The sequence below is a fragment of the Coloeus monedula genome (assembly GCF_965178545.1).
Source record: "Coloeus monedula genome assembly, chromosome: 1".
In the NCBI taxonomy this organism is placed as follows: domain Eukaryota; kingdom Metazoa; phylum Chordata; class Aves; order Passeriformes; family Corvidae; genus Coloeus; species Coloeus monedula.
Genome location: NC_138781.1, coordinates 88876296 through 88888498, shown reverse-complemented (window position 1 = coordinate 88888498; position 12203 = coordinate 88876296). Strand labels below are relative to the sequence as shown.

Below are 12203 nucleotides of genomic sequence, written 5' to 3'. Positions count from 1 at the left end.
TGTGTTTGCAAGTGATACGAAAGATTTGGTAAATGCAGTTGGAATCAGAAGAAAACCTCTCAATATTAGTCGGCTTTGGATCATTACAGTGATATTGTCCAGATAATTCATAATTCCTCCACCCCTCTTTCATTCTCCAATCCCTTCATTGATGATTCAAGGACAGTTTTTCTGGTTTCTAATTATATGTATTGCTCACAGGAGCAGGGTGAAGAAGGTGACCACAACCCTTTCTAAAAAGAGAAGCTCTACCCTGTCTTGTCGCTGTGTGACCACATCAGTTCAATGATACTGTGGTGAAACAGCTGTGTACTTAATCTCAGACCAAGATCTCCTGGATTTGTACCACCAGACATCTTTGGAAGACATCCCTTCCTCTTCTTTAGCCATATCCAAAAGCATAGTTCTTTAGCTAACCCAAATCTTCTGGAAAAAGACATAATCAGCAGGATTGGTCTCAAGGTATGTTAGCAAAAAGAAAAATATTATTTTGTCACTTATTGATATTAAGGTGTAAAGTTTATGAAAGTTACAATGGGAGAGTTAAGAAGCCTTTGCTGGCCTCAGAGGCTCAGGTGATGGGAAAGCCACCCTTTGCACCACTGATCATATCATGACATGATGGTAACTAGAAAAATTTTATTGTACATGATGTCAATTTAATAAGATCACAGAGAATTCCTCAAGGTAAGGAGGTAAGTTATTTTCTCATTTCTCAGACTTGTAACCTAAATATGAATTTTATATAAGGCTTTATGTATGTCAGACTTCATCTGCCTTCTTCAGATGCTTTCCTGACAATAGCATCAGTTAAGCCTCATTCTTTCCGGGCTATGAGTCTTGTATTAATATAATTTAGTGTTTTCAGCATGTTCATAATGTCTGTATTTGGGGTAGGAATGAGTAAAAGGTAGGCATTTGGGAGTGCATGTAGTAATTTAACAGCATGCAGCTATTCAAGTTCTGTTCAGTTCACAGAGAATTGTAGAGATTATATGACATGCCAAAGGGTCTCTTTTTCCTAAAGAATTAAGGAATATGATGATATAATATTGGTGAGATTTCTTTTTAAAGCTTTGTGTGCTTTGAGTTGTTGTTGAACTAAGGCAATCACCAACTAGGTAACTCAATAGAAACAGGAGCAGCACCAAGCCTGCTACTTTTGTATCTTTGCATAAGTAAGTGTATTTGTCTTTATCTGTAGTGTATTAGCTTGACTCAAACACAGAACCAAAACCTGTTTTCATGTATGCTGCTATCAATCAGGATTAACAGAAAGATGCACCAGAGGATGCAAGTGTGAAACAAGAATTACATTTGTAACTTTGAAATTCTATAAAATCTATGTTGTAATTTATCCATTCTGAAACTTGAAAATGAAACTACCTCCTAACCATGGAAAATTTCTAAATTTCAGTGAATTACTGTCCTGAAAAAAAAATATTTAAATGTAGTAGAAGTTTAACCCAGTCTGTGATCTAAACGATAGCTGTGGACAATGTTCTTCTTCTCCCATACAGTGTTAAATATTTACATAGAGAACTGTGAGTGTATATAGTTCTTCTGATTACAGCATGACTATATTTGTATATCAAAATAGAAATGGCCTTCTTGAAATAGAAACCCTGGTATTGAGTATTCACTATAGACATGGCTCACGAGAATTGTTTCCTAAGAGCATTTGGGACTAACTTACTCCAAGAACAACTCCAGGAGCTAGTAGCTGAAGCCCCGCCTGAGAGCCAGCAAAGGCAGCAGGTGCTCCTCATTGCCATCACTCCCAGCTCCAGCCGTGCTGCTGGCTGGAGAGCTGGTTGTGATACATGGGAGGGGTGCAGTCTGGTTGCAGTGGTGAACACGTGATGTTGTGCATGCAGTATACTGCACAAGAACCACTGGGAATGTGCCACGTCCACGGCTTACAGAGAGCAGCTTTCTGCTTTATTGTGTCACTAGACCACACAGGCAACGTCCCTTCTGCAGTCTTCTTGTCAGTCTTGCCCGACTCTACAAAACCTTGGCCTGTCCGTACCCCACTAACTGGAAAAGCATCAGTGATGTGCTACAGCTTCACACCACCTCTAAATGAGCTGTTTCGGATCCATGGAAAGTTATTTACACAGAAGGCTCGTTAAGTTTCCCTTTCTGATAGTTCTGCTGGGCTGGGTAGCCTGAGACCTTTACTTCTGTTTCACAAAATATCTGAAACAGAATACAACTTACTTGCATTACAGAAAGAGGTATGGATAAAGTGAATTTTAGTGGCATGAGCACCTGTGAGGTGGTGAGTCGCATCTCTGAAATGCTGCTTTCACAACCTCAGACTCTCTTTGGCATGGCAAACAAAGAGCAAAAACCTCCCAGAGAGGAATGGCTGTAGCTGGGTCACTCTGACCAGCAGGCCAAGCAGGATTACCCAGCTCATTACAATGAAGATAATTTTACATAAATTAGCTAGTGTTTTGATTCAAATTTGTTTTGTTAGGTAGCCAAGATTTCTGAAAGGCTTTTTTCAGTCACAAAATACGACATGGTCATGAAAATTGATTTTTTTTTTTCTCTGGATAGTACTATTGCCTTCTCTGACACTGTTCAGAGAAGCATGCTCTCACTGTTCAGATGAGTATGAGTCATGTAACTACTAATTTTGAGAAGCATCTTCTATTATCATGTTGCCTAGGAAGGTTCTCACTGCAGCTGGGCCCAGGAACACGAGCTTTGGCCCACTGTGTCTGTCCCAGTAAATGTATTTTCATGAATGTCAGTTCAATTGTAGACTACACTTACATGAAAAAGTTCACGTAAGAGGAATAGTAGAAAAGAAAGGAAATTGAAGGCTATTTCCCAAAACACGTAGAACAAAATGGTAGGGAAAACAAATGTTGGGGAAAAGAAAGAGAAAGCATGAAAGAATAAGCATGCAATCAATACCCAATCTTTAAAACAAAATCCCCAAAATTCTACAGTTCTTACACTCAAGACTGTGTCAGTGTATTATAGAGATCAGCTTCAGTCTGGGTTATGTGGCTGTCTACTGTGTCCACTTTTAGCCACATTTAAAATAACCCAGTTTTAATGTCCTGATGGCTGTGCTGTTCACAGAAATTCCTCTTGCTCCATTCACATCGTGGGTTTAAACCATTTCCCTGTCTCTTTTAATGTACATCACATTCCTCACCCTGCACATGTGCTCTGAAATACACTCTTAGGCAAAAGGAGCCTCCCTTTCCAGAGTATTTTTACATGGCATGACGGTGCTCGATCTGCCCTGTGGCTCCTGATTGTCGGTGCTGGGCCAGGACTGCATCACGCACCCGCTCGTCGGCAGTGCTGCTCCATCCCTCTCTCCACCACTTTCCAGAGCATGCCACAGTTTTAAGGCAGAAGTGAACGGTCAAGCAGGGGTTTCTTCATCAGCCTTTTCCATGTAGGGGGTGGGCAAGAGTGTCTAGTTTTCTTCACCACACTCACGACGCTTAGTTCTAGGTCTTAAGGCCAAAAACCCACTAAACTCTTCCCTGACTTCAGTAAATTTTGGGACACAAAAGGAAAAAATCTCTGAAGGGATCTTTCTTCCAAAACAGACTGGGTTGAAGGATAGCAAGACAAAGGAAAAGCTTCAGTATTTCTACATATACAGAAGACAATTACCCAATAATTCAGAAATAGCATGAACTACCTCAGCAAAAATGACATAAATCTGTATCCATATCCATATCCACATGCTCTTTCAGATGGATTGTCATGTTTTAGTATCTCTTTTGGTTCTTTCTTTGTAATCCTCAATTCACATCAGAGACGTTTTACACACATGTCTCTAAAATGATGAAGAAAACCAAAATCACTGTTCCAAAACCCCCAGGTTGTCCAGGGCAGGAACTGTCTTTGCTCTCTTGCAGATGCCGTGCAAGAGCAGTTTGGCACTGAGTCTCAAAGGAGGCTTTTCAGCACCACACAAAACAAGTAAGAAGAACAAAAGATGAAGCAGAAACTCATGGACAATTTGCTGCATGACTAAGGGCAGATCCAAGCACCCTTGCTCCTTGCTCTCCCTTGAGTGCCCCACTCATCAAGCCACAGTGCCTTTCTGAAGCAAATTCAGCCTCTTCAGTGGTATCTGATAATGTTATAGACCAGCAATGACACGATATTTGTTCAAAACTACTGAATGTTTTTATCTGTTATTTCGACATGTTCCTCTAAAATGCATATCCTTTGCTCTCAGCTATTTCAGGTTCCTAACAAAAACAATAGGACATGTAGGGCCTAAACAAATAGCTCCCAAAACAAATTTCTGAAGAATGGGTGCTCTGGGACTTAAGGAAAAGGCTTAGCAAGCCCTGAAAATCTAACTTACTATCTCTTTTTTTCCTTTTCATTATGAGTAGCAAAGTAAAAGAGTTTTGTGAGCTTGAGGCTACACAACTCCAATTGCTATAACAACATAGCAAGGAATTTTACAATTGTACAGTAAGTCAACTCTCTTACAGGGACTAATGCTTAAATTGCAACTTCTAGATTGCTTAAAATGGGAAAAAGCCTTTTGTGGTTAAAAAATGTTTGCTATTAGCTGAACCTAACCACAATAACTAACTTCTATTCACAATTTTTTCCCGCTATAAATTTGGGGTTGGTTTTTTTGCTTTGGTTTTTAGGTTCAAACCTGGTTTCTGATTTTAGGATGGTCCTCAAACAGCTAAATCATTAAAAAGAGATTATGTGTTAGACTAGAGAAAAGGCTTGGTTAACTGGTGCATGTTAGCTAGTGCTGAGCTAATTTTAAGCTCTTTTTGCTACCTTATAAACAAATTCTTTGGTATTAGACCTGTCTTACTAGATTCCTTACGTGTTCAGTTACGTTTACACTATAAACTCAAATTCCTGAAATATTGCAGGCCAGTTTTAGCAGAAGAAAAATGTAGCCTTATAGGTTTGATTCAGTAATACTACTAGCAGTAAAGGTGAAGAAAAATAGGAATAGGGTTCTGAAAGCAATACAAAGGCATAAATGTGAAATTGCACTGCTGAATAATTGATCTTTATTTTTTATTTGTAAAGGCCTGAACTATTTTACAGCAAGGATTTTGTCATCCAAATGACTTGATTTTCTTAGAAAATATATTTAAGAGGCCCATTGGAACAGAGATGAAGCTATACAAACAGGAAAGGGTTAAAGCAGAACATGCCAATCTCACAGACATTTTATGAGACTGGCAAATACTCATATAGCCCCTCTCCAAACCAATGCCCTTTGCCCAAACAAAGGAGCATAGCACCCCGATTGTGGGGATTACAATACACACTAGAAATAGCCCCTTTGCCCTTTTTAAGAGGGACACGCAGTGCCAAGCAGCCTAGAGAAAAACAGATTCCCAAGTTGTATCACACAGTGTGCTCCTCACATTTCACTCAGTTTTTCCATCAGATATATGCGACTAAAGAATGGGGGACATGGGCACTTGGCCCTGCTGGTGCTCTGGGGATGCAAGATCATGAGTTTGGTAATTAATAGGTTTTCACTCTTTTGATGTGCTATACAAAAAGAAGGGAACATAATAAGCAAATACTGGTTTGATATTTTGTATTTTACACCGCTGCTCAGGTAGAAGTTACAGCTGAGGCAAGAGAAGTTCTTTTGGTGTAGTTTGCTAATGATGCAGATGGGGAAAGGTTTTGGTGTTTCTGCAGAGGTTTTTGTGCCTGTGCAGCTTTAGCAACTGTTCTAGAATAGGGAAGAGTTCGTTAAGACTTAGGAGTCTTAAAAAGGAGAGATGAAAAATGGCTGAATACTTGATGAGCAGAGCTATGAAATCAAGTTCCCATGATTTAATAGATGACCATTCATTCCTGGAGCTATGGAAACTGACAGCGTGCAGCGACTGAACCAATCCACATGCAAAATAAGGTATGTAACCTAGCCTATTTATTTTCATAAAGGCACAAATTAAGATCGTGCATGTGGCTCATTACCGTGGCATGTGGCTCAGATGACCGGGGTAATTACTGAACTGTGGTGACTCAGTCAACTTCGACCCACGGTAACAGGGAAATTAGAGATCAATGTTTTGCTTCTGCAAATTAGTATTTTTGTTTCTCTACATACAGCTAGGGCAGGCAGCTGCCTCCTGAAGGCTGGCTGTACATGGGGGGTTGGAGAAAAGGAAACAGAAGCCAGCATTCTCGAATCCCTGCTGAGGAGTTGGGAATTAAGGGGAGATTACAGGGTGTCAAAGTGAGAGAAGATAAGGATGACTATAGCACAAGAAGTATTCTGTTATACACTGGGGTAAATACATAGAAACTGGTATTTTGATCATAATGCAAAAGCCTTGGTAGACAAAGCTGGGCATTTACAGTGATCTTCCACTCATGTAGTACAGAAAGATAAGCATATCTTTTCTGTTACTTGCAAATTAATCCAATGTCTGAATGTTTCAAAGTATTTTCAATCTGCCTCGGATGGGGTTTTTTTGCACATGGCAATGCCATCAGCCACATGCAGCTTCTGACCCAGATTTGCCAAGTCTTACTTGCTGAGGAAGAAACTCACTTTTGGAGCCAGAGAAGCTGCTTGCATTTACTCAGTGTGGTTACTGAGCTGGGCAAGACACTTTCTGATGGGCAGAATATGCAGAAATACGAGCTCAAGACTAAAGAGATGGAAGGGTTTGGAGTAAGGGGAGACCATAAAGCAGAACCTGTGTGACTATCACCAAGGCAGCCAGGTAAAAAGCCAAGCTAGGCAGCAGCTCAGTTCCTCACTCGAGTTTCGTCCTGTAACTTCACTCAGCCTGCGTGCTCCTGTCTCCTGGTCCCTGTGTTGGCTGCTGGCCTGATCTGTCTGTTGTCTCTGCCGTCCTCAAAGCAAGGTGGCACAAACGGAGAGGAGCAGAGAAACTCCTGAAATACTTGCGGAAGCCAGGCTGCCCAACGCCAGGCGCCCCGGGCTGCGGACACACACAGCAATAGTGACAGCCAGACTCGCCCGCCTCCAGGCTTGTTCTGCTTTCACACACAGGTGTAGCAGTCGATATTCTGGGGAAAAGGCGTGAGGGGGGATATTCCTGAAACAGCACACACAGATTTTAACGCGATGCCCACGTTTCCACGAAGACCGCACCGTTGGGCGCCTCGCACCGCCGGAATAGTGGGACTGCCCTCCCCGTGCTGGGCTCGTTCCGCAGCAGGAAAACCCCGGGGAAGCCTGCCTTGCCGTGCCACGGCCCTCCAGCCCCTCTCCCTGAGCAAAGCCGCTCGCAATTTTAAGAGCTGTTTGTGCTGCCTCCAAGAGAAGAAAAATTATCTGTATGAACAGAGGTGACGAGAAACAGGCCGTAGCTGGCAGAGCCAGGGTTAGGCAGGGTGTGAGGCTGAGGAAAAGCCTCCACTTCCCGCGGGGCTCAGTCTCGGGCACAGTTGCCTCACAAGCACTGGGTTTGCCAAGGCGGTGGCAAAAGAGACGGAGGAGGGTCCTGGGAGCTGGCGCTGGCGGGGATGTTTATCGCTCCTCTCTCCCGCCTGTTACCCCATCTCCTCCTCTCCCTCCCACGCCGTGGCGTAGGCGGCGTGGGCAGCCGCCCTGGCAGTGCCCGCGGGGGCAGCCGCCGTGTTGGCGTTTGTGCCGGGCAGTCACATGGAAACCGGCCCGCAGCGCCCCCGCACTCCCGCGCCGCCCGGGCAGCGGCCAGCCGAGCCCCGCCGCGCCGGGAGCTCCGCCGCCTGACGCCCGCCCCGCCGTGCCCGGCTGCGGTCTGCCCGGGAGGCGCGGGTGCCGGAGCCCGCGGCGCAGCGTGGCTTCCCTGCCGGCCCGGTAAGGCGGGTGGGGGCCGCCTCGGCAGCACATCCCCGCCCGCGGCCGGGCTGGGCAGCCGGGGGCGGCGGCGGCCCGGGCAGTGCCGCCCGGTGGCGGGGCGGGGAGCGGGGGAGGTGGGGGCGAGGGCGGCTCTCACTCCTGTACTCTTCTCTCTTCCCTCCCTCTCGGCACCCCCGCCTCCGACCTTCGCCGCTGCTGGGATCGCGTCTTGCACTGCCCCGTCCTCTGAGAAGTGCCGAGGGGGGCCCGGCCATGGAGACCCTCGTGCGCCCCGGGGCCAGCAAGCCCCCCACCGGGTAAGCTCCCGCCGGGACCCGGGCCGGACCGGCCGCCGCTCCCCTCCACGGGCGGGAGTGGCTGCGGACGGCGACAGCGGCCGTGCTGGTCGGCGGGCCGCGGTGCCTTCCCTCCGTCCCGCCTGTCTCGCTTCCCTCCGGGGCGCCGTGCTCGGAGCGGCGCGCAGGTGTCGGCGCCCGGCCCGCTCGGAGCACAGCCCGGGGACGGAGGGGGCACGGCGGGGAGCAGGGGGCGGCTGGGCGGTGAGCTCGGGTACAGAAAGGTCAGGAGCGGGAGAAAGTGCCTGTTTCGCCTTTGCCCTGCCGGAGGGGCGCCTCGGCCCGTCTGCCGGCGCTGCCCCTCCGGCTGCGAGACCGGAGAGCCGGTTCGGGGCTTGTTCCCTTCGGGGGGTGATTCGGGGCGGCCCTGCAGGACGAAGGGCAGCCGCTGCTTGCAGCTGCCGACCCGGGCCACCGGGTCTGGAAGGGACGCTGGCGGGAGGAGGGAGCCGGGGCCGCGGCGGGGCTCGGGGCGGACCCGTCCGGCCGAGGGTCCGGGGAGCCCCCGCGGCCGCAGAGGTTCTCGCCCATACGCCCGTCTGCCCGAGCGCCAGGACGCAGCTGCCAAAAGCCTTTGAAAGGTTTATTCAGCCGTCTCAGCCCCAGCGCACTGCCGCGGCAGAGGAAGGAAGAGCGCTGCCAACCGCGAATTAAAAGTGCCCAAAATTGTCCGAGGTTGGTGGGAGACCGCGGTGACTACTCCCAGTGCCTCCTGCCTTTGGTGACAGGCACCGCTCTCGCAGCACTATTGCTAAGTAGCGGTCAGCCCGAGTGCAAACCGCGGGAGGGTTTGGGGTTTTTCACGGGAAGAGACGGGTAGAAGATATGCCAACAGTGGAATTTATTAGTCCATTAATTAAACGACGAGAACAGCACCACGATGAGGTCCTAAGTGATCTCTTTTGTCAGAGCAAAAGCTGGGCAAGTTTTAAGAGCTGTGCTGTCTGCTCGCTGCAATTTACTGCTCTATTTCACACTGTCTGGACAGACTGAAAGAGACTGTGATTGCTTCAGCAGCTTTTTTATTTTTAGTTCTAATGTTTATGTCATAAATTTATTTTCAACAAAGTAAGAAACAGCTCTAAAGTACGTGCTAGTGGGCTACAGTAGTTCTGTTCAGTTTCGTTTCCTTAGTTTGTGATTAATAGGGAACGCTGTAGTGCCTAACACAGAAAGCAGTACAGGGAGCAATGAGTGAAGAAAAGATGCCACTGCTAGTGCTGTCATGATGAAACAGCGTGTGCCATGTTTTTTTTAACTTGAAGAGTATGATATAGCTTGATGCTCTTTTTGTAAATAAAATGCTTATTTCCAGCTGAAAATGAGGCTGTTTGATCGTGACCTTTTAGGCTAACCTTCCAGGAAAAGTGGTAGATGTAAGGTGCCTCCCCTCTCTGTATTTAGTTGATGTAACAGTACAGCTCCTTTCTAAAATTCTGATGAAGGGGAGATTTATGGTGCCAATTTACATGTGTGCTTTGAAGAGTAATCCAGATGCAGTGCTGATTAAAAATTTGTCTCGAGTGCTAGGTTTCCAAGCATTCATTAAAAAAAATTAATTTGTAATGGGAACACATGTCATTGGTGCATCTCAGAGATGACCACTGGGGTCTGGGGGCATTTCTGAACAAAACTTCTGAATCTTTTGTAACCAGTTTCATCTGAGTAAACTTGTCCACAGCCAGACTCAGATATCACATATATGAACAGAAGTTACAGTAACTGCATTAACTTCAGTCATATTGCTGCGGACACAGCTCAAGGAGATGAGTCCAATCATAGGGTGCAGATGCACTGGTGATATTGTAGAACAAAGTGTGTGGGTGCTAATCTGCTCATGTGGAAGCTGATGGCCACACTGTCGTGTGCACCAAGGGGTGACTGGCTGTTTCATCTGAGCTCATTTCAGCTGTGAATTACTTCATGTTGCCTTTTTTTTGCAAGTCAGACCTTCCCAGCCTGCATGTGTCTGTGCCATTAGCAGGGGACTTTGCTGGATGGTTCATAATTCCCTGAGTTGCTATCATCCATATTAGACACCGGTGGATGTTTGGTCCCTAATCAGATTTTACTCACTCAGTGATGAAATCTGCTAGAGTCAGGAAAGTGCAGCAAGAGCACAGCTTTGTTTGTCCTTTTGGTTTCCATGTGAATCCAGACATGAGCTGCATCTATGGAGCGTGACTGGGGACCTCTGGCTGTTAAGGCAGTTGTGACAGAAATACCTTCCTTTCATGGCAGAAGATGTGCTATACACGTTTCCAGCTTACCAATTGGCTTATCTTGAAGTTATGAAAGGGAGGTTAAAATGACCATAACTTCACAATTTTAAACAAAATTTAGGCAGAGCTGCTTTGTCTCTATGTAAATCATTAACAGGAACATTATGACCTTCCCTTGTTAAACAGTGAACAAATTTAATGTGTCACTTGATGCAGGGTAGAGCAGCTCTGCTCTGTGCTTACACAGATAAATTGGCTATATGGGTTCCATGGCACAGTTCCTTGAAAATTACGCATTTAAAAGTAGGATACTGCTGTGGGTTTTTTTGTTTTAAATGGCAAAGGAAAAACTGCAGTTTGTGCTGGTGTTGCAAGGGTTTTCCCATTTTTCAGTTTAACAAATAATTGTAGACTTCAGAACCAATAATTTTATTATTACTGATTGTTAGGTATGAGTTTTTTAAAAGCTTTACCAAGTTCATCATCCTTTATTTAATGAACATTTGTTTTAGTTTACGGAAGTGAACTTAAGACAATCAGTAGCAGCAGAAACTAGGATTTACTCTGTGATTATGCAATGGATACTAAAAGGCAGAAATACACTTGCTTAGTATCTTTTTGTCTGTATCTGCGCTTATTTCATTAGGGAGAGCAGAGAGAAGCTTCTCTGGGCATCCGGTTGGTTTCTTTTTTGACCACAGTATGGCATAACAGACATACACTGGTCATAAGCAGCACTGCAGGCTGGGCTCAAGCCTGAAGTGAGAACTTGCAGGATCAGTTCTGTCTTCTCTGTTAGGAACCTTGCAAAGAGCAGTGCATCTTCCCTGGCCGCTGAAGGCATCTCCATCTCCCACACAAGCCAGCAGTTTATGGGTCTATCTCCGTGCCTGTGTCTGAGCACAGAAAAGCTGCCTCTGGAGCCTGGCAAATGTGGGGAAAGCCTCTATGTTAAACTGGATGTAGGAGTGCTTTCTTTTAGTAGGACCTTTATTTTCTGTGCTTCAACCTCCTTCCCTATCTCACAGGGACTTATAGTACTAACAAATACAGGCATATCTTAGCACACCTGCTTTGGAGTGACTTGCCTGCTGGATTGAAGTGTCCTGTCAGATAAAGGATGTGAAACATCTGTGATGCTTACATGCAGAACCTGGGAGAGCAAACCCCCAGCTACAGAGCAAGTTGCACATCTCAGCTTGTTGAAACCCTTACTATTCTATGACTACTACACCTAGTTAAGCAGGTAACTTTGTGAAACTGCATAAACAGCTTTAAGAAAGATATTATTATTGTGTTTAGGGTTTTAGTTTCTTGTCTAGAAAAGCCTGGAGAGCACTGTTGTGTACAGAACACCTATTAGTCTGTGTAATACTAGTTACATCATACTCTGGCTCACCTCCAGGTGTTGCAAGATTTAGGGTAAAAAGAAGCAACAGAGTAATTAGTTTTTGATTGTAGAACTGAGAAATTTGTATGTTTTCTTGTTTTGTATTTATATGAGATTTCTGTGTAATGTGCAGAGTACTGGATGGCAAAGGGCAATGACTGCAAGTAGAAATGTAGAGTAGCAGTGTGGTAAAATCACAGAGTGGTTTGGGTTGAAAGGGCCCTTAAAGATAGCTCTTCTGCCGTAGGCAGGGACACCTTCCACTAGACCAGGTTGCCCATCCAGTCTGATCTTGAACACTGGCAGGGATGGGGTATGCCCAGCTTCTCTGGGCAACTTGTTCCACTGTCTCATCACCCTCATGGTAAAAAGTTTCTTCCTAATACCTCATCTAAACCTACCCTCGTTAAGCTTAAAGCCATTCCCCCGTGTTCTATCCCTGC

The 12203-nt window shown here is 45.8% G+C and overlaps 1 protein-coding gene across 2 annotated transcripts in view; it reads left to right on the top strand.

The window, feature by feature from the left end:
• The first annotated feature begins 7604 nt into the window (after positions 1 to 7604).
• COBL (cordon-bleu WH2 repeat protein) overlaps positions 7605 to 12203 on the top strand; it is a 157918-nt gene continuing 153319 nt past the window's right edge. Inside the window, exons 1-2 of one of the 2 annotated variants that reach the window (XM_082287359.1) lie at positions 7605 to 7810; positions 8047 to 8109. In XM_082287359.1, the coding sequence (XP_082143485.1) occupies positions 8066 to 8109 (44 nt within the window). In that variant the 5' untranslated portion in view covers positions 7605 to 7810; positions 8047 to 8065. Of the gene's footprint in view, positions 7811 to 7926; positions 8110 to 12203 lie in introns of those variants that run through there. The other variant, XM_082287360.1, reaches the window with a different exon arrangement.